This window comes from Echinococcus granulosus, assembly GCF_000524195.1.
Source record: "Echinococcus granulosus chromosome Unknown EG_S00037, whole genome shotgun sequence".
In the NCBI taxonomy this organism is placed as follows: domain Eukaryota; kingdom Metazoa; phylum Platyhelminthes; class Cestoda; order Cyclophyllidea; family Taeniidae; genus Echinococcus; species Echinococcus granulosus.
In genome coordinates this window covers 583,518-603,318 of record NW_020170417.1, presented here as the reverse complement: position 1 = coordinate 603,318, position 19,801 = coordinate 583,518, and the positions used below count along the sequence as shown (strand labels likewise).

At 44.9% G+C, this 19,801-nt stretch overlaps 1 protein-coding gene across 1 annotated transcript; it reads right to left on the bottom strand. All coding sequences in view use genetic code 11, as the record gives it.

The window, feature by feature from the left end:
• Positions 1 to 4,523: 4,523 nt before the first annotated feature.
• EGR_05261 (Spectrin alpha chain) lies at positions 4,524 to 18,455 on the bottom strand (the record flags this gene model as incomplete). The annotated part of the gene is made up of 14 exons (XM_024494510.1): positions 4,524 to 4,649; positions 5,900 to 6,334; positions 8,367 to 8,543; positions 9,831 to 10,013; positions 10,096 to 10,408; positions 10,475 to 10,884; positions 10,953 to 11,174; positions 11,974 to 13,219; positions 13,293 to 13,541; positions 13,616 to 15,062; positions 15,849 to 17,697; positions 17,741 to 17,965; positions 18,005 to 18,130; positions 18,171 to 18,455. 14 exons carry the CDS (start codon positions 18,453 to 18,455, stop codon positions 4,524 to 4,526), a joined length of 7,293 nt encoding a protein of 2,430 aa, XP_024351131.1.
• Positions 18,456 to 19,801: the final 1,346 nt, after the last annotated feature.

Sequence of the window (19,801 nt, the reverse complement as noted above, 5' to 3'; positions counted from 1 at the left end):
TTTGGGCAGCGGTTAGCGCCCTCTTTTTCTTCCCCCCTGTTTTATGCTAAAGAAAAGTACTGCGCCACCGCACTGTGAGGATGTGTCCCGCTTGTAGAAAGGTAGAGTATGTTCTCATGGCTGTAGTATCCCAATTTGGCCTACAAACTGAGCTGTCATGAGCCATTTTTAGCAAGGCGGAAGATAACGGTAACGCCCATTTGGTGAGTCAATGACTCACTTGCCAGAGGCGTTGAATTATGTAATTTTTAATAGACACGCCTAGCAACTGTGGCAAAACCGTTGGCGCCTAGTCGCTAGCTTTCTAAAATAACTGGTGCGAACACACGGTCTCTGAAAGTTATCGAATTCAGGTCCAAAGTTCATAGCCCACCACCGGCCAAATTTACGATACTTATGACAGTCGTGTTTGGGCATTACACCGTGTAAACACCCAGTGATGACTGAAGGAGTGAAACTATTCATGGAACATTCGGAATGTAAACGACAATTGTTCACATATTACAAAAGCTTCTTTTTTTTTAATTAAAAATTAAGTCCAAATGACTAGAAATAAGTATAGTAAGTAGTATAACTCACAGATGGGTTAACACAGGCGGAACCTTAAGTTGTGGGAGATAATTTGAAATTTTTGTGCGAACTCATGATGAACTCCGAGGGATATTTGTTGTAGGAAGAAAAGCGACCTGTGAGTTGCATTCTGCACCTACTTCTGTGGCAAAATTTAACTTAATGGCTTTTATCGATTAATTGGAGAGATTTACATTGATTAACTAAGTCGAGGTCAATATTTGTGGGTCACAAAGGTGACTCATGCAATTCGATTTGACAAACAATAGGTCGAATGAAAGTGGGTAATGAAAAGGCGGATACGCTTTCAAACACATGGAAATGGAGTAAATTTTGCAGAAGTTACCAAGTTTGAACTGGTAGATGTTAAAATACTTTGCATTGTTTTGAATACTTTGTTTATTTTTCAGTTTTGATTACTCAATGGAGGGGGATTTAAGACTCAGCAATTGTACTTTCGCTTGGCGCAGTGGTCTCTAAGCCACGCTATTGTCTCCACTCCAGACCTTATTGAAAACTCGGGATACTGCATTAGTGGGAGAGGAAAGCTACCTTTATTTCCATGGCTGCTGTCTAAACTTTAATATTACGGAAGAAGGTCATATGCCGTGGACGGGAGAATATGTGACGACTTCCTAGCAGAAGGTTTGAAAATGCCGTTACCTACGGCGACACCACCTGTAGTCGTGAACCATCTGGAAAAGTCTGTCATGGAGCTGCCCATGGTACCTGAATTCAGATGTCAATGAAGTAGTCACGCCATCCCTCTTCATCCACCTCTGGATATAACCCAGATGTGTGGATATGGCTGGGCAGCACTAAAGTGAGAACAAAATGTCAAGAAGGAATGGGCGCGAAACCCGATTCCCACTGACTCTGCTTTTAGGCGAGTATTCTTACTACCTCCCCTAATGCATTGTCCGCACCAGGGCGAAATTCCAGATACAGTAGAATTGCCAGAGGGATCAGTAACGTTGACGTCAGATATCTTTTCAGTTAAATGCAAATTCGGTGACTGGCGTGATTGGCTCATGGGTGCGTTTCCTTGCAGCACCGACTACGCTGAGGTGACAGACGTGGGGAGCCGACCGGGGAGGGGGTGGGCACCGGGTATGACGCGCAAAAGGAGAGTTGCGGGCTACGCAATACTTTGATTGTTTAACCTCCCAACTTGGTTTCGCGGAGGGGACTGAAGGCTTCGCCTTTTTGCTTTCGCTCGATGGTATGGCATTCACGGCCCGTGTGAGAGCCTCTGGACGCTGCATTTCATTCATAGTGTTACGAGTTTAACCAAATCTAACCAACTAAGCATCATTATGTGATGTCTGTATAAAACCACTCTTGAGAAAATTTTTTTGTTCATTTTATACTGATGATCTGTATTTGCTGAAGTGTCACGCTCTTTTTCAAAAAAATCCGCCACAACTTTGACTCGCATCCATTGTTGTTGAAGGTGTCGTTATATTGCTTTCAAAATTAGGGGTCCAATCGACGACTTATTTCTTTGACTAAATGTCATTTCAACGAGACGTCAAATCGCTTATAAGAAAAAGGAACTATCCTGCCTATTGCAAATTTGTGTAAGCACAGGAACATCGAGAAAACCCTGATGCCTCAGAAAAGCATAATTTTTCCTCAAGAAACAATTGAAAGGCAACGTGAGATGTCAAGTGCCTCAAAGCCTGATTTTATCGTCAAAACTATTGCTTAAAAGGGGGAAACGTAACTTTGAAAATTTGAAGATATTTGATGACTAAAAGGTGTTGGGAGCACTTGCCCTCACAGCTATTCGACCCAAGTATGCGCTCAGAGGCTCCCAGCTTCCATGTCCCTCATCCGGGGTCACTTAGATTCGTTTGGCATTGAATGAGAGTCGCCGATAATTGAACCCAGCACGTTGGAAGTCCAAATTTCAAAGGCTGCGTCGATCATTTGTCACCACAACCTTACTTAAACGAAAGGGCACGAGTGAGGGACACTTTAATGCTCACTCTACCTTATATAAGCACCTATCTACAGTCGAGGGGAAAATGGAGCTATTCCAACCCCAAGAATTGCATTTTGCAGGCTTTTCCCCTTAAGTATGGAGCAAATCGCATTCTTTGGCCATTTTAAACAGACTACATCTAGGCGGCAGTTCCCTTCTAGCGGATCTCATTTATCATGTCAAATGACTAATTCCTCACTTGCAATGTCATTTCCTTTATTTGGCTCAATTTTACACCGAAGCAAGTAGGCTGAAGTGTATGAAACCTCGCATTCCATCTTTGGCATTTACAAGATGGAACGTGTTTGTTTACTTCAACTGGTATTTAAATTTCCCTGTAACATTTTTGGACGAGTAACTTCACCATGTTAGGGACCCGAAACTCCCCTTACGATCGGTCCTATTTCTACCAAACTCAGTCTTAAGTGTTCTTATACACGTTCCCCTTCCTGAGAAGAAAGTGGAGACGTTAAAAAGGGGGCAAAGACGTGGAGGCTAATCAAATAAAAGGTGTCACTCTCAAGCCCTTGAACTAACAAGGACATTCTACTGCTCTTCTAAATTGCCACGTTGCTTAACAGTTGCTTTGCTGCTGCTGATTCCATGTAACGACTTAGGTCTTGGATGCTCAACTCTCCTGGCATTGGTAATCATGTCCTCAACCAAATCACTTTTAAAACATTAGGAAGAAATATAAGATCGCGGACATTCCACGACAAAGATATCGAGTGGTGCATCAAAGGGTTAACACGCCGATCTCTTCAACTAATCCCACCACCGTTCAAATGTGACACTCCACCATCAAAGCGCCTAGGGCCTGACCTTCTTCAACTTTTTTGAATCACTCCACCTTGAGTTATCAATTTCGATCAACCTAACCGATTCCGTAGTTGCCACAGTCTCACTTTTACCAGTCGAGTCGCTGTTCACCTCCAACCCGTCCATCAGCGAGCCAGCTTTTCGGTTCTTTGGCTAGCCACACACCCGGTCACACCTCAATGGTGATAAGCGAATAATCCATCCGTTTGAACACTTAATTCCAAAGACATAATCGTTACAATGAAACTTACCGTTCTGAATTCACCGTCCAAACATCTGCCCATCTCGGAAAGGGAGTAGTACAAAGACCGCTGAAAGAAGGTATCCCCTTTCTCGACTAGCTAGCAAAAATCAACAAAATGGTTCATCTTTTAATTGGAAATGCGGCTCGAAGCCATTATGATCTGTAGCCACTACGACCCGCCGTAAATGCGCATAACCTCAACGGTCGAAAATTATTTCTAATGAAATTGGCCCTAGGGGATTTAAGGTCAGAAATGCAAAGAGGATCTCACTCAAGTGTTTATTTCACGGGCAAAATACCACTGGCGTGAGGTTGACTTGCCCATCTATACAATCACTACTACCTGAAAATTACTGAGGTACCAGGCTGTCATACTTTTAACCCATAGTAATATGAGGTGCCCCTGTCCTTTACAACACCTTGGGAGAGCAAGCATCATCGTATTGAACCCCCGATCCTCCACTAAAAGGAATGAGATGGAGTCCAAAGTGCCCTCCCCCACTCAGTCATTACCGTCCTCGAAAGAAAGTGAAACCGCAGACACTCTAAAATGCATATTTTCTTTCTTTATTAATTCACTCAGTAATTAAAAGGCATGGTGGCGATACTTGCTGTAGTGGTGACAACGAAGAAAAGGTGACCACACAACATAACCTAAAAGCAGGAGTAATTGCATCATCATCACTTGAAGGACCAGAGGCCGGGCAGAACGAGAGAGCAATCAGAAATAGCACGAAAAGTTGCCGGGAAGGAAAAAAGTCAGGAAAGAATCCGATCAACAGAATTTGAACTAAGTGGGGAGAGGGGAGGAGAGCAAAAGCTGGGCAAAAGCAAACCACAAGGAAACGAACTTGGTTGCGAAGCGAGGAGGAGGAGAAGGAGGAATTGAGGATGTGGAATAGTCTACTTCTGGAAGAGTTGTTGCGTGAATCCCATGTAGTCGTAGGCGTCCTGCACAGGTTGACCGCTTTTCGTGTAGTAGGGTGGCATCGTTTGAGCACAATAGTCGGCTTGCTCCTTTGACAGATTCTGCAAGTATTGGAGTAGAAAATCACATTGTACTCCAGATCATGTAAAAACCAATTCCAAAAAGGAAATATCGAAATTGATAATTGGTGAGAAAGAATTGAGCAGTATAAACTTTGATTAATTCAGTACTGTTACTTATAAATTTGATTCGTGCTCCCAGCACCGTTCTCAACTAAGAGAGCACTCCCAATAACCAGAGTCATCTTCTGGTCCTACGATAAAATGCTGAGGCAGAGATGGAAAGGATTAACATTCCAATGAAACACCCAATGAAATTCGACAAGAGATTCCGCACATGATAGGATTAGTAGCAGAGATGAAAAATCGAGAGTCGCTCAAGCGTCACCTACGTGAATGGCATAATTTAACCCACTCGCATTCACTGCGCTGCATTACTGGAGTGGTAGGAGGAAAAACCATCCATTTGCTACCGCTTAAAGGATTCGATAGCAGTGGCACCACGTGCATTTTAATTACACTCCCCTAGAAAAAAAGGACACGCAACTGCTGCCTTAGCTCATCCTCCTACACTGCTGATACAAGCGAGTGTGAGAGAGCACATGCATCGCATGAGAAATGACGACGATGCAAAAGATTGCAACCTCTACCACACAGCCTTGATTCTTTTGAGTCAATTGAGAACATAGGTTGGAAGATCGCTAACTGACAAAACAACAGCGAAAACAACTCGAACAAAATCAGTCAGAAGTTAAAATATTCAATTGCACCCTGCCAGGTGACTCGGGGTGGTCGTAACACCATGATCAAAAAGTAATTCACAGTGTGTCCTTTGAAACAGCATGGCATTTAACACATCCGTTATCAAGCCCTAAATAGATCGCCAGCAAATAATCCTCATTGTACGCATTTTACCTTTCAAGACGACTAAGAATAGAATTTAACCTTTCAAAAAAGTAGATGTCACATTGAAGCCGAAACTAGGGGAATAACAAAGGCGGAAAATCAAGTGTGATTCGATTATTCGCAAAAGCGAATTTGACGTAAATACCAAAGCCAAAACAAGCTGATGATAAATCCCGAAGAACAAGCTTGACATTAAAAAAAATATCAAGGCAATTATTAAAAGATTCGATCACGCCAGTAGGCGCTCAGAAATTAATAAATCTTAAAGAAAGATGTCATTTAGATAGTGAAATTTCTTATGAAAAGTGAATTAGTTACCCACAGCCAACCAGAAAGGTCACACACAACACATTTCAAGAATCTGGAGATTCCACAGTATGACTTACGGCGTAGAGCTCCTCCTTGGTGATGTAATCCTTCGTGCCATCCTTGGTGAGAGAGCGGAAGGCCTCCTCCACCTCATCTCGAGACTGCACATTCTCCGTCTCTCGACTGATCATAAAGGCCATAAATTCCTGCAGCGTGATGTAGCCATCTCGGTTAGGGTCGACGACAGCCAAGATGGCCTCAAATTCCGGATCGGGCTGGTTTTCCTCCACCAACTGGAGGTCGTGGCCCAGGGCGCGTAGACACGACTTAAACTCGCGATGATCCAAACGACCCGACTTGTCTTTGTCAAAGTGCTTAAACATCATGGAGAACTCACGCAACGCCTCCTCGCTTACGCCCGAGACGTTGCGCGCTTGGATCTGCTGCTCCAGATTGCGCTTCATGCGCACCACCAGCTGCTCCAACTGGTCCCAAGTGTGGCTCAATCCCACCTGAGAAAAGAGAAGGCAATTTACGTTACCGCAAGAGCATTAGTGCAAATCAGTTACACTGAATTTGTTTCGGTATTCAAATGACTTACCGTCAACACTCCAGAACTGCAAAACTGATTAACTAACTGATGGGGAATATCACCTATTAACTTCGCTTGATTACCAAGCTCATGTTGTTAATTTACACAGCTGACTCGTTTCATAAAAAAATTCTGTTAAAATCGCTTCGCCATTTACAATGGTAAACTAGCACGATCCTAATGGCTGAAAGAGAAAGTGCAAGACATGCAACTTCAAAGAAGTTAAGGGGAAACAGCTACAAAGGTCCCCTCGACATTCGAATGATGTGCCACTGAAGCTCAATCTCAATCCAAAGCTGATGGTTAAGCCAAACAAGTTAATATCATCAACGCTTCCCACGAAAACCAGACCGATCGTTTACAAACTCCTAAACTATTAAAGCAGTGGACGAAGTTTGAAGTTTACTACGGAAGGGTGGCACTGATACAGCTGCCTCGGTGAAAACGTTACGGAGGCAAAACACATCTTCAATCCTTTCTTAAGAAACAAGCTATAAGAGCAAATAAACCCTTCGAGAGTTGGAAGTAGGAGAGATGCTGAACGTCTCTATGCAGATTTGACTTCAGCTTCTGTACTTTAGAAGGAATGGTGTAGTGGTGATGTAAAAGCGCACCAAATCCGTTTCCCTCAAAAGCTGAAACCGAGAACCACTTATTGCCCACAACGGTTGGTTCCAAACCATTTTATGGTTTCAAAGATTGATATAAATCAAATTCGGAACGCATAACAGCCTAGAAATAACAGGAGTCGAAGTCACCTCACAAACTACCGGTGGTTATTTGAGGCATTCAGTTGCTTTGACCCTCTAAAACGAAAACGTGAAGAAATGAGAGTCTATTGATGCTTGATTCTCCACAACGACCGAGCACCGCCTTTGTGCACGACTATTGAACGCGGGACAAAAGGGGAGGTCCGAAAAACTAAGAGATGACTGTTAGTGGGAGTCTAAATAAAAAATATCTCAACACTGTTTCCGTACGACCTAATTAAGATGAGTTATGAGTAGATTCTGACGTTACTTGGAAAATTCTCTTCGCCGATTTGTCAATTTTCTGGAGACTCCCAAACCTGCTACAGATTGAACACATTCCCTTTGGATGGTTACTTTGAAGCGGAAGTCAACCGCTCCTAGTTATCGCTAATATTGCGGGCTGTATAGCCTTGTAAAAGTGTGAACTGACAGAAAAGGCGTGGAAACACGGACGACTTGAAACAGTGGATGATGGTGTGAGACTACAACAATTATAACTTCCACAGACCTTAAGGGAGATTTCCAACTTTATTTTCACCTCCAAAGGTAATAAATTTGCATAGTATTGAAGCACACCCCAAAAGCCAACATTGAACCGCACGAAAAGGTGCACAAAAATTCGGCTCCTACGACAAATGGCACACACAAGCCCAACTACCGCTGTGCACCTTGAATGTCAACTACAGGTAAGCAATTTCAATTACTAAATCCACGATCACGAAAAATTCGCACAATCATCCAACACTGTCAGGCGTGACAATTATATCAACCGGCCCTGACATCGTAATTAGTGGCTGAGGCCACTATGGAAGTTTGAAACGTTAACACAAATCCCATTCCTGCCACTGATTTGAGGTGGTCAAAATATTTTAGCGATATCGATAACAGCTTCCGTACTTCTAACCTTTCACTTCCTAGAAAATATATAACACCTCTTACGGTAGCAAAAACATGTCAAGACCGGTTCCACGTCCATTTCACGACCACGACAACATAAATTCAGCTTCCATAGCCCACACAGCCATACGTGCTTGACCATTACAAAAAGGCAGACTCAGAACCCCAATCTACTGACTCAGCAAGATGCAATTCCGTGCTCTCTCACATAGTTGGAAGCTAGCCAAGAACAAAACTGCCAACTAGTGGTTGCAGCAGCAATAAGAGGCATGCGTGTGTATGCGGGAGAGCACAAACACTTACGGTGCTATGTTTGGTGTAGCGGTTGTCGAGAATGAGACGCTCTTCAAGCCTCGCGCCCAACTCCTCAATCTGCTTCAACTCCACTTTACGCGAGCGGATCTCCACCGACTTGGCCTGGATGGCCTCCAACTGTTCCTCTAGAGTCCCCGTACCCTCCATCAACGAGTTGCGTACCGACTATCCAGTGGAAAAAGGATATTAGAAATTAAAAAGTTGAACTTTACGCAACGGACATCAGTGCTAACAGTTTTTAATATTCTTGGACACTTAAATCACCCCAAAAACCTATTTTCGAAACAAAATTTAATGCAACTGATAGAAGTGGAACGTCAAAGCGTGTTCCATTGATTAAAGCTCCATCAAAACGGACATCGATTCTGACCATTCGTGGTCCAGATTTTATGCGAAAGAAATCTGTAAAATAAAAGAGATACCTTCCCTCTCGACAATTGACCCGCAGAGACTGAACCTCCATGCTGCAGTTATCAGTGCTATCACGATCCTTGAACTCTTCATTGTAGTTAAATAAAACTTTTCAGACAAAATAAGGCATATCTAGCCTCTCAGTTAACCTTGGAACACTCAACAAAATAGGAGGCCAAGATTTTAGAAAGGGGCTCAAGAAAATTGGTAAAACTTTTCTTCCCTTACGTGGATACCAAAGCAGACCACAATACTTGCATCTCCACATAATTCATGTCAGTTGCAACCTATTTTTCAAAATCGTCGAGTTGACGATAACCATAACATCTTGTGCTCGGTGGAGTAAAGGTAACGAGGTTCCCCTTCCTTTCTTCCGCCTGTGCGTCGAAAATACATATTCTGTCCGGGCATTATGACTTCTTCCGGCTTCAGAGAAGTCTAGGAGCACTACACAGAATATTATAGAATATTTGAAAGGCTGGACTGACAGAATGAATGCCCGTCCTTTGCAAATCATTTTTGGTAAGTCTTTATAAGAACGAAACTACTCCCTTTCCCGCGTTAGTTAGTACTGGTGGATTGTAGCATGTTTTGGGAAGACACATCAATAGAAGAGAGAAACCCAATTTCTACCCTTCTCAGAACCAGTTGGTATTGGGCCTGTACGCTTGGAAATACGCAACTACCCAATAGTCAGTACTGAATTATACGGATTTTTGAGTCCTCACCTCCCTACCTCCCATCCTGAAGGAAAATCCCACGAGTGGGGGCAAATGAGAACGAGAACTATGCTGAGCTGGGAGACCTAGCACATCCGTTGGCTAAGAATGACGTCCGGTTTTGCTCAAATTTACTGCAAATCCTCTGAAATCGTCTTATTTACCGTAAAAAAAATAGAAATTCGTAATTTGACGATAAAAACTTGAACTGACAAAATCTTGGAGCACTCGATCAGTTCTGCCCAAGTCTACTGTCGACAAAAACCCACGACTTCACCGCCGTAGACAAAATTATTCCCAGCATTAAAGCAGCATTGCCCACCTGTAGCCAAGCATGGAAACTGTTGGCAGCAGCGGCGAACTCCTGACGCAATTGATCATTCTGCTCCTGACGAGCCAATTCGCGCCTAAGTTCCTCATCGCGCTCCTGAATGATCTTCTGAAGATTGCGCCAAGTATCCTCAAGAGCGACCATATTAAACCAGGTGTAGGGATTCTCTTCAACCTACAGGAGGGTACGCAACACCGATAAAAGTTTATTGTACTTTAAGTGCCCATCAAGAGAGTATGGTTTCGACCAGGCTTACACCATAGCCTTTGATCTCCTTATCCAACTGGCGCAGACGCTGAAAGTCGGTTTCAGCGGGCTTCAAGGAGGCCTTGAACTGCTCTTGAGCCTCAACAAGGGCGCGAATCTCATCCAGAGAGTTGCATCGCACGGGGTCGGTGAGGTCCTCCTCCGCGTTCTCGAACCACGAGTTGAAGGTGGAGGCACGCTTGGCAAAGTCCAGATAGAGCTCCTCCACCTTCTTGTACTGGCTCTGCAACTGCAGCAACTCGTTCTTTCGACGCTCGGATTCACTCTTCAAGCGCTCCCAACGACTTATTAGAGTATCAAACCTAGGCGAAGAGAAACATATTTCAGGGGAAAAAAGAGAGTAAGAGAAGAGCAGGTCCGCAACTTACCTCTTTTGAATAGCCTGTGATTGGACGTGTTTTGATTGGATGAGCTGATCATGGAGTTCAGTTATAGTCTTTATGCCCTCGGTGCGGAAGGACTCCAACGCGGTGTCAAACGTCTCATGTTTGGTCAATAGAGTCTGCACCGAGCTCAGATCGCGTCCATAATCTTCGGAGCGCACCTGAGCCTCACGATCGGCAATCCACAGCTCCACCACATCTGTTTTCCACATGAACTGAAGGAAGGCGTGGTTATCCAGCAGAAGGGCCTTTCGACGCTCTGCATTGCGCACCAACACTTCCAACTTCTCGCGAAGACCCTCGCATTTCTGCTCAATGGCTACTTTGTTATGGTTGCCACGCTCGATCAAATCCATACCGGCACGGCATATTTCCTCGCACTTCTTTTGGTGAACCTAGACAGAAGAAAGGACAGTGACTGACTTGTACTTGGTGTGTTACAAAGTGAAAGTCAATTTTCTACCTTCAAATCAGCTTCAAAGGCCTCATGTTGTTTGACCAGGCCTTGAACAGCTGCAGAGGTGTCGCCGTGGTCATCGGAAGATAGAAGATGCTGCTTCTCCAAAATCCACGCGGTCTCCTCTTCAACAGCGTCCAAGAAGTCTTGGTAGTCTGAGGACTCGTCCAATCTGCGGTCGCGGTTAGCGGTCAAGGTTTGCAACTCCTCCCATGCCTGGTTTAAGTGCTGCATTGGGTGGAAGCAAAAAATTTTAGAAAGTTTAACTGTCTAACCAATGGATGACATGATTTTAGACTCCAAATGGATCTCCTGGTGCTGGATGAACAGACCACAAGACAGAAAATGGGTAATTAAAGAAGAAAGATAAGAACGTAAAAGAATACCTAGCTGTAAGAAGTCACTTAAGTGCCAAAAAGGCTTTTACACGCCGTTGAACAATCGGTGTAGTTTTAAAAGTACTTTTGAACAATTTTATTAATATTTTTGACGAATGACAATGGCGTTACAAAAACAAGTCATCTTAACATAAAATAGTGATCAACCACATTTGAAAGCTACTTTGCCTCATTCTGGTAGGTAATTGCTTTTGATTCGACATTAGATGTCAAAGAACTAAGTGTGATTTAGAAGAGTTTAAATCTGCAAATCTACATTAACGAGAAGGTGAAATACCTACCGAGCAGTCTAGCTGGAAAAACCGCAAAGCACACGAACTACAAAACTAACGACTGCAATTGTACGCCACTGATATGCCGATTTTGCTGGATTAAACTGAATTCAAACGACTAAGCACATTACTCCACACTGTAGTAGGGAGATTACAATAGACAAGTTCATCCGATTGAAAAAAATGAATGTCCGTTATCACGTTACCCTTATACTGACACTATCAAGCGCGTGAACCTGGTTTGACCTCTACACACAACCTAGTTAACAGATCCAGCGACATGAGATCACCGTGTAATACTATGTAAATTCACGCAAAACCGAAAATAAAAAGAAATAATTTGAAATCAGAACTCACATCGATACGCCTTTGGATTTCCACCGGATCAGCCAGCTCCGTATTTGACATGAGCTCTTGGCCCTGTTGAGTGACCTGGTGTACCGCAGGCTTGTGCGCGACAATCTCAGCCTCGAGGCGCTTGTGCTTCTTCTTCAAGTTTCTCACACTAATCAAGTCACGCCCATAGTCCTCCGAGCTGACGAGAATCTTCTTCTCCCTAATCCATGCCTCCTCGTCGTCCAAATTACGGTAAAAGTCGTGCAGACACTTCGCCTTACCCAAAGTGATCGCCCGATTCTCAGATAATGCGCGGATCTTCTCGTAGCGCTCATTGATCCATCGCTTGCGTTCCTTGATAGTGTCTGCATCGATAGCCCCCGCGGCGTAAAGCTCATCGGCTCGGGCATTCAGTTCGGAGATTCGATCCTCGTGAGCTTGAATATCGGTAGTGAGGACCTGATGCTTAGAGAGAAGGCTATCCACCGATGCAGAGTCCTTTCCATAATCCGGGCTGGCCAATGAGGCCTCCACTTCACCCAACCAAAACTCAATGTCCTTCACACTGGCATTGTAAGCCGCTTGACGATTGGCCTCCTGCAGCTTAGCCGATTTCTCCTCAGATCGCCTTATCAGGTCCTCCCATTGGTCCGCCAATTTGGTCAACCGTTCCTCAACGGCGTTCTCCTGACCCTTGCACTGACCCTTCTCAATCAGGCGTTGGCCGGCCCCGAGGATGGCTTGTAGACGTTCTGCGTTTGCGGCTAATTCTGCCTGGAAGGCTTGATGTTTTTGATGCTTAGCCTGCACGTTAATTGTGGGATCTTTGTAAGAGTCATCCATAGTAGCCTGGAGCTTCTCGTTGATCCAGATCTCCATCTCATCAGCATCGCGAAGGAAAGCCTGCAAGGTTTGCACATCGCCCAGACGACTCCTGTTCTCAATCATGGCCTGTTTGAGCTCCGCCCAGCGTCCGAGGACTTCCTCACGCTTCGCCTGTATCCCCAGAGCGTCATAGTGACCCTCAGCGAGAAGGGCACCTGCCGAGGCGTCCAGAGCTTGAATCTTCGCCTCCTGTGCAGTAATGGCACGGTTGAAGTTCTCATGCTTCTTGATCAAAGCGTCCACCTTGTCCACGTCATCACCACTGGTGCCGACAAGGGAGGACTCGCGCATACTCATCCAATCCTCAGCCTGTTCGCAGTCACGTAAAAACTGCTGCTGTTTCAAGTTCTGCTCCAATTCCTTTTCACGATCCTGCCAGGCTCTATGAAAATAGAAACAATTTATCCTCCAAACAGTTCCTTGGTAGTCAGCAATCAGAAAACACTGCAAATTACTTGAGAAGATTGTCTCTAGCCACACGGGTCTCCTCAATGCGTTTTTCAATTTCAGGACTAGCGTAGTGCTTGTTCTCCACTAGCTCATGCCCAAAAGCGTCAAAGTTGTCGAAGGTGCCGGCACGGGCATCGATTTCGGCGCGGTGTTCCTGATGGCGTTCAATTAGAGCCTCGGCTCCGGTCACATCAGTTGCAAGATCGTTGGAGGAGACGAGGGCATTCATCGTGTTCATCCACGACTGGAGATCACTGCGGGAATAAGAGAAACGGTTACCTTCTTGTCAGCTTGATCTTAAGAGACGGGAGCAAAGGGTAAAACCAACCGTCCATCAGCAAGGAACTTCTGCAAATCGAGGGAGTCCAACAACTTGGCTTTGCGAGCCTCGGCCTTGGCTGTGAGGTCATTCCAGGCTTGATTGATCTGCTCCTGGTGCTGACAGATGCCCTCAGCCTCTTGCGGATGCGTCTGTGCTAAATCGGCAGCCTTTACATCGAGCTGCTTGACGCGATCACCAAGAGCAACGAGATCGCGCTCAAGGGCATCGTGTTTTCGAATAAGGCGTTGGACCGAGGTAAGGTCTTTGCCAACATCATCAGTAGTTAGCCGAACATCCTTCTCGTCAATCCACTCCTTGGCTTCATCACAGTCACGGTGGTAGCGTTGCACCGCGTTGATGTCATCCAAATTCTTAACTTTCTTCGTAGTTACCTCTTCAAGTTGTTCGTATTTCTTCTGTAACTGCATTATGATACCCTCAATCTTCTCCACGGCCTCGGTCTGACCACCGCGCTTCAAATGATCCGCTTTGTCCTTCAGATCCTGAACGCGCTGCTCACGATCCTTCTGTTCTGCCATGAGGTTGTCCACTCGCTTTCGTTCACACTCCACCTCTTCAAGTCCCACAGGAACGATGGTCTCAGTAACAGCGAGGAGTTCCTTCTCAACAACCCACTGATGCAGGTCATTCGCTTCACGTACAAGTTGGTAGGCCTGAACTGAGCCCTGCAAGCGTTCCCGGCGGTCACGACCGAGTTTGAGAAGGTTGTTGTACTGCTCCTCAAGCCGCTTCTGTTGTAATGCCACTGTGAGAGGTTGGTCCAGGAGGTGGGACTGGCTGTCCGTCAATGGTGCATCGATCTTCTTTAAGTACGCAGCAGGAACAAAGCCTTGACGGTCGTTTATCTCGACCTTCCACCAGTCCTTGCTGGAACTGTTGAGAAGGGAAAGAATCTCGCCTTTACGCATGGAGACGTCACGAGGGGCTTTCTCCTGGTAGTCGTACAAAGCTACCACCAGCTCTTTGCCCATCAAGTCGCCTACAGGAACCTCTTGCATTCCACACTCAGAGGCCTGCTTGCCCAAACTCTCGATAGTCGATCCGTAGGCTTCGATGTCAGCCATCAGAGCATCATGCTTCTTGAGGAGAGCTTCAGTGGAATCTTCATCTCGTCCAAGCTCTTTAGAGTCTACAAGAGGCTCTTTTTCATGCATCCAGCTCTCAGCTTCACTAGCGTCCGCAAAGTACTGCTGAGCCTGAAGTGAATCATCCAGTAATTTGCGTCGGTTTTCAGCCTTCTGGCGCAAGTCTTCCCAAACCGAGTTGAGACCCGCGATTCGTTTTCTAATCTCCTCTGAGGCGAAGTGACCTTGTTGAGCCATATTCTCGCCGGTCTGGTAGACATCTTGGATGCGTGGTTCATGGCCTGCGATTTCAGCTAACACGGCCTGATGTTTCTTGATCAGGTTCTGTACGCCAATCAAGTCACGACCTGTGGAAGGGAGTAAAAAGAGGTGAAACTGAGGTCAAAGAGAAAAAATGAACCAATACGATTGGGGCTTGAAGAGTTTATGTACACTGTAGCAAAATGATAGAAATTTTGCTGACACTAAAAGGTGGCAATCGATGTTCAATGCTCCTAGGTACGCAAAAGAGAACATTTGAAGTGGACCTTCTACTTCACAAAGAATCTAGAGATAATCATGTAAATAACAATTTGATGGCAAAAACAGCAACTAATATTTCATACCCTTAAAACCCGTTAAAAGGTCTCCCACTGCAAGGAATTCTTTTCCTCGCTAAAACTTGTTACAGATTATTTGTGCACTACCGCAAAATGACAGCCAGATAACTCGCCGGCTGACGGTGAAAGGCAGTAATTGATATCCGATGCTACTAAAAACGCACCAGATCTACCTCCAGGGCGTGGAACGAGCACCGAAAAACGGATACTTTTACTAGCTACCCTTTCACCAAAAATGGATAATTTCAGGGGGTCATCTTTGTACCATTGTTAAATGACAACTATACAACTTGCCAGTTGATAGAGAAGGGTGGAAACACTCAACTACCTGGAAGATCTAGCATTGGAACGTAAAAGAGACATCGGAAAAAAACATCGTTACTATAACCTTTTCCAGTAAAAGTGATGAGTCCTGCGAAATTAGACACTTCCGTAAAATGACAGTCGGAAAGCTACATCTAATGACTGCAATTTGTCATTCAATATTCAATGCTACTAAAAATTACATCACAAAAAGGTTTTTTTGCACCTTACCAACATTATTTGAAGCAGCAACAGGCTCCTTTTCCCGAATCCAATCCTCTTCATCCTCTACATCGCGGTAGAATTGATGTAACCTGTAGGCGTCATCTAGACGAGCTCGCTTACTTTTCAGCGGCTTCGCAAGGGCCTCGTAACGAGCCATTACTTGCTGCTGCTTTTGTTCTAGAATCGGGGCGTCGTAGTGACCCTCCTGTTTAAACTTCTCCACCTGATCCCGGAACGCGCAGATACGATCACGGTGTGACTGCACATCTGATTCAAGGAGGTTGTGCTTCTTCTGAATGTTAATCACGTTGTTCAAATCTCTTCCATGGTCATCCGAAGCCAGTTTGGCCTCCACTTCGGAGAGCCAGAGCTCCACATCTTCAACATTGCGCACAAACTGCTGCTGATTGTTGGCCTGCTCTAAATTTTTGCCCTTTTTTGCCATAGCGTCGAGAAGTTGGAGCCATAGATCATCCAGCTCACCGATGCGTGCCCTTATGTCATCAGATTTGTAGTGTTGCCCGTCAATCAAGTCAGTACCCATTTTCTTCACCTCGTCCATTCGTGATCGATTTGCGTTGATTTCAGACTCAAAATTGTGGTGTTTTTGTACCTTAGTTTGCAGATTGGTTGGATCCTTGTAGCTTTCGTCGGTAGCAGTTTTCAGCTTCTCCATAATCCATGCTTTCATTTCGTCAGCATCGCGATCAAACATCTGGTAGCGATGCGAGTCTACCAACTGCTGGTGGCGAAGGGCGGCCTTGTCTTGAAGAGCAGTTCGACGTTGCAGCAGAGATTCACGGCGCTCAGCCACCTCTGGAGAGGCATAATGATTTCCGGCGATCAGTTTGTCCGCAAACGCTTCCAAATTTCTGATTTTCTCTTCCTGAGCTGTCAGAGACTTTTCAAAGTCCTCCTGCTTCCGCATGAGAGCTTCAGCCGCATCTAACGAATCACCAACATCCTTGTTTTCAAGGAAAGCCTCCTGCTTGGCGATCCAGGCTTCAGCCTGTTCAGTATCACGGAAGAAGAGCATGAGGTCCATACACTGCTCAAACTGAACACGACGAGCCTCCCAGAGTTCAAGCAGAGAATCACGCTCATTCTGCAGAGTGTTCATCTTCTTGACAACATCTGCGCTTGTCGGGTGGCCCATATCAACAAGACGTTGACCTTCCTCCATGCAGGACCTATAGGCATCCTCGCGTGAATCGATTTCACCCTTGTGCTCGTTGTGGCGTTCTACTTGAGCCTCGGCACCCGCCACATCTTTGGCTAACTTGTCGGCCGAGATGATGGCCTTGGTGTCCGCAATCCACAGAGTGAGATCACGCCAGTCGGCAAGAAAACGATGCAAGAGGAAGGATTCCTCCAGCTTCGCGCGCCTGTCTCCAGATTTGGCCTTGAGATCCTGCCAAGCTGTTGTGAGCGTATTACGCTTCTCCTGGATCGTATCCTTCGAATCGGGGTGCCTTTCGGAGAGCGCTTCAGCGTCGGTACTGAGCTGGGAGACTTTGTCCTCCAGGGCTGCCAAATCACGCTCAAGAGCTTCATGTTTGCGCTGTAGAGCCTGCACGGAGACGAGGTCGCGGCCACAGTCCTCGATTGCGAGGGGAATTGACTTCTCATTGAGCCACGAGATGGCTTTGTCCGTTTCCCGAAAGAAACGTTGAATCTCGTGTGCCTCATAAAGCTTATTCTGCCGCTTTCTTGCAAGTTCCTTGAGACGATCGAGAGCCTCACGAACCTCCGTTTTCTTCTCAATAACCAGTGCCTCTTCTGGAAACTCCTCCTTCAGCAGTTCATCGGCCTTGGCGTAAATCTCCATTGCACGACCCTCTTGGTACTCCAGATCCTAAAACCATGGGGATAGTGGGCAGTAAGAAATGGAAGCGCACCTTCATGAATTCATCATATTTTTTTTGGAGAGCCTCCACGTGTTCTAGATCTTGACCAAATTCCTCGGAGGTGACAAATGCCTCCTTTTCACGAATCCAAAAGAGAATTTCATCAACTCGACGTAGATAGTTGACATATTCAAGAGTGAGGTTAAGAAGACGGGCTTTCTGCATGAACATAGCCATGAGCTTCTCCCAGAGTGCATGCAGTTCATCTAAGATGCCCTAAAGGTGAAATGTTCAGGAGAACAAAAATGAACATACTCGAATGATTTCCGAAGCATAATGGTGCTGAGAAATCATTTCTTCACCACCGCCGTCGAGAGAGTTTAGATTCTCAAAGTGGGCGTTGACTTCCAACTCGAGAGCCTGATGCTTCTGCTTCTTGCTCTGAGGCACAAATCAAGAGGAAAAAACTAACGTAAACTACCTGAAGGTTTGTGAGATCCTTATAGTCTTCACTGCTGTAAGTTTGCAGCTTTTCCTGAATCCAATTCTCAAGTTCATCAGCATCGCGCTTGAAGTACTGATACTTTTTGGCGTCCTCTAGTCGACGACGACGCTCATCTGTAGCCTCTTTGAAGGCAGCATAGCGGTCAAGAACCTGGTTTCTTCTGTTACGCACGTCTTCAGGAGTCTCCAGAATCGCTGGTTCCTTAACCGAATTGACTTCAGGGTGACCAGCAGCAGTGCCATTTTGTGGTTGTTCTTCCATGATGCTATAGTAAAAGTGAAACTGTGACTCAGTCAATCCACATTAAATGCATTTGTTTGCAAACGTGCGAATCAGAAGATGCCGTAAGTCAACGCTAAGAGGATGACTAAAAGAACACGCAGCACAAAATAAGACATATGTTAGGATTATTAGGCAACTGGAATCCAAGTACTCCAGTTAGTTTCACAGTTGAATAACGCTAACGGGATACACTATGAGAGGAAACAACTGAAACTACAGACAAACACAAAATTTATAGGTACGGAGGAAGCACGCATATCTAGCACAACAACAGAAAAGTGCCCGGATCATAAGACCCGATCATGATTGCACTAATTTTGCGCAAATGAAGACAACCCATAATTGGAAGAATTACCGATTACCCGAGGGATGCAACCAGAACCGAAAGTGCTTCGCGGGCGACAGAAGCGAAACGCAATGCGTCCTGAAACACTGATACGTTAAAACAAATAAGCACGGCTAGTTGCACTTATTAGGGTTCAAACCTACACCTGCTTAAAGCAAAAAAGACAAAAGTTTTACGTGGTTTACTTTTTAAACTAAAATTAAAAGTTATTCTTACTTAACTTAAAAAACCCCACTCCTTTGCGATTGTTTTGCGTATCTCTCATAAAAATTGTAAGTGGTTTACAACTTTATCACTAGTCGTATTGCAAAATTGTTGACAGTGTCATGTGTCTGCATCACTTCTCAGTAGAATGTCTGCATAGGCAGGGGTTCGAGATTAAAAATTGTACGATCCCTAACTATCCGGTCATACAAAAACCCAGAAGTAAATAATCAAGAAATATTGCCAATTTTTGAAGCTAGAATGATTGCACTAGACGTTTGGTTTCTTAAAAATTACCTGACATCGTGAATTGACTTAGATTCAGTACAGAATATGCATAAATTACGTACAGAAATGACCGGAGGTCATTCATGCTAGCGGTAGTACAACCTGTAAAGCTCTAACTGCGTATATAAATTAAACAAAGATTTAGGTGAATAATAAGGAGTTATAAGCCCGACTACCCATGTTAGCCCCGCTTTTGGCGCTCTCCCTAATCAACTGGCCGCGTCGGCCGTCACAATGTAGTTGATGTTGTAAGGAATAAATGTCTACAAGTGACTTGCAGCAGTTAAAAAACCTTTCCAATACTTGCGTAGAACCTTAACAATTGTTAGATTTTGGAATCGCATTGGAGGATGGAAGTGTGCAAAAACATCGTCTATGTTTATCGCTTGCAATAAAAATCACCAGACTAACAGCAGTGTTCATAATAAAGAATGCATTTTCAATCCATTCCGCGGGAACAAGATTTTGCATTCGCTTTTTCTTGTTA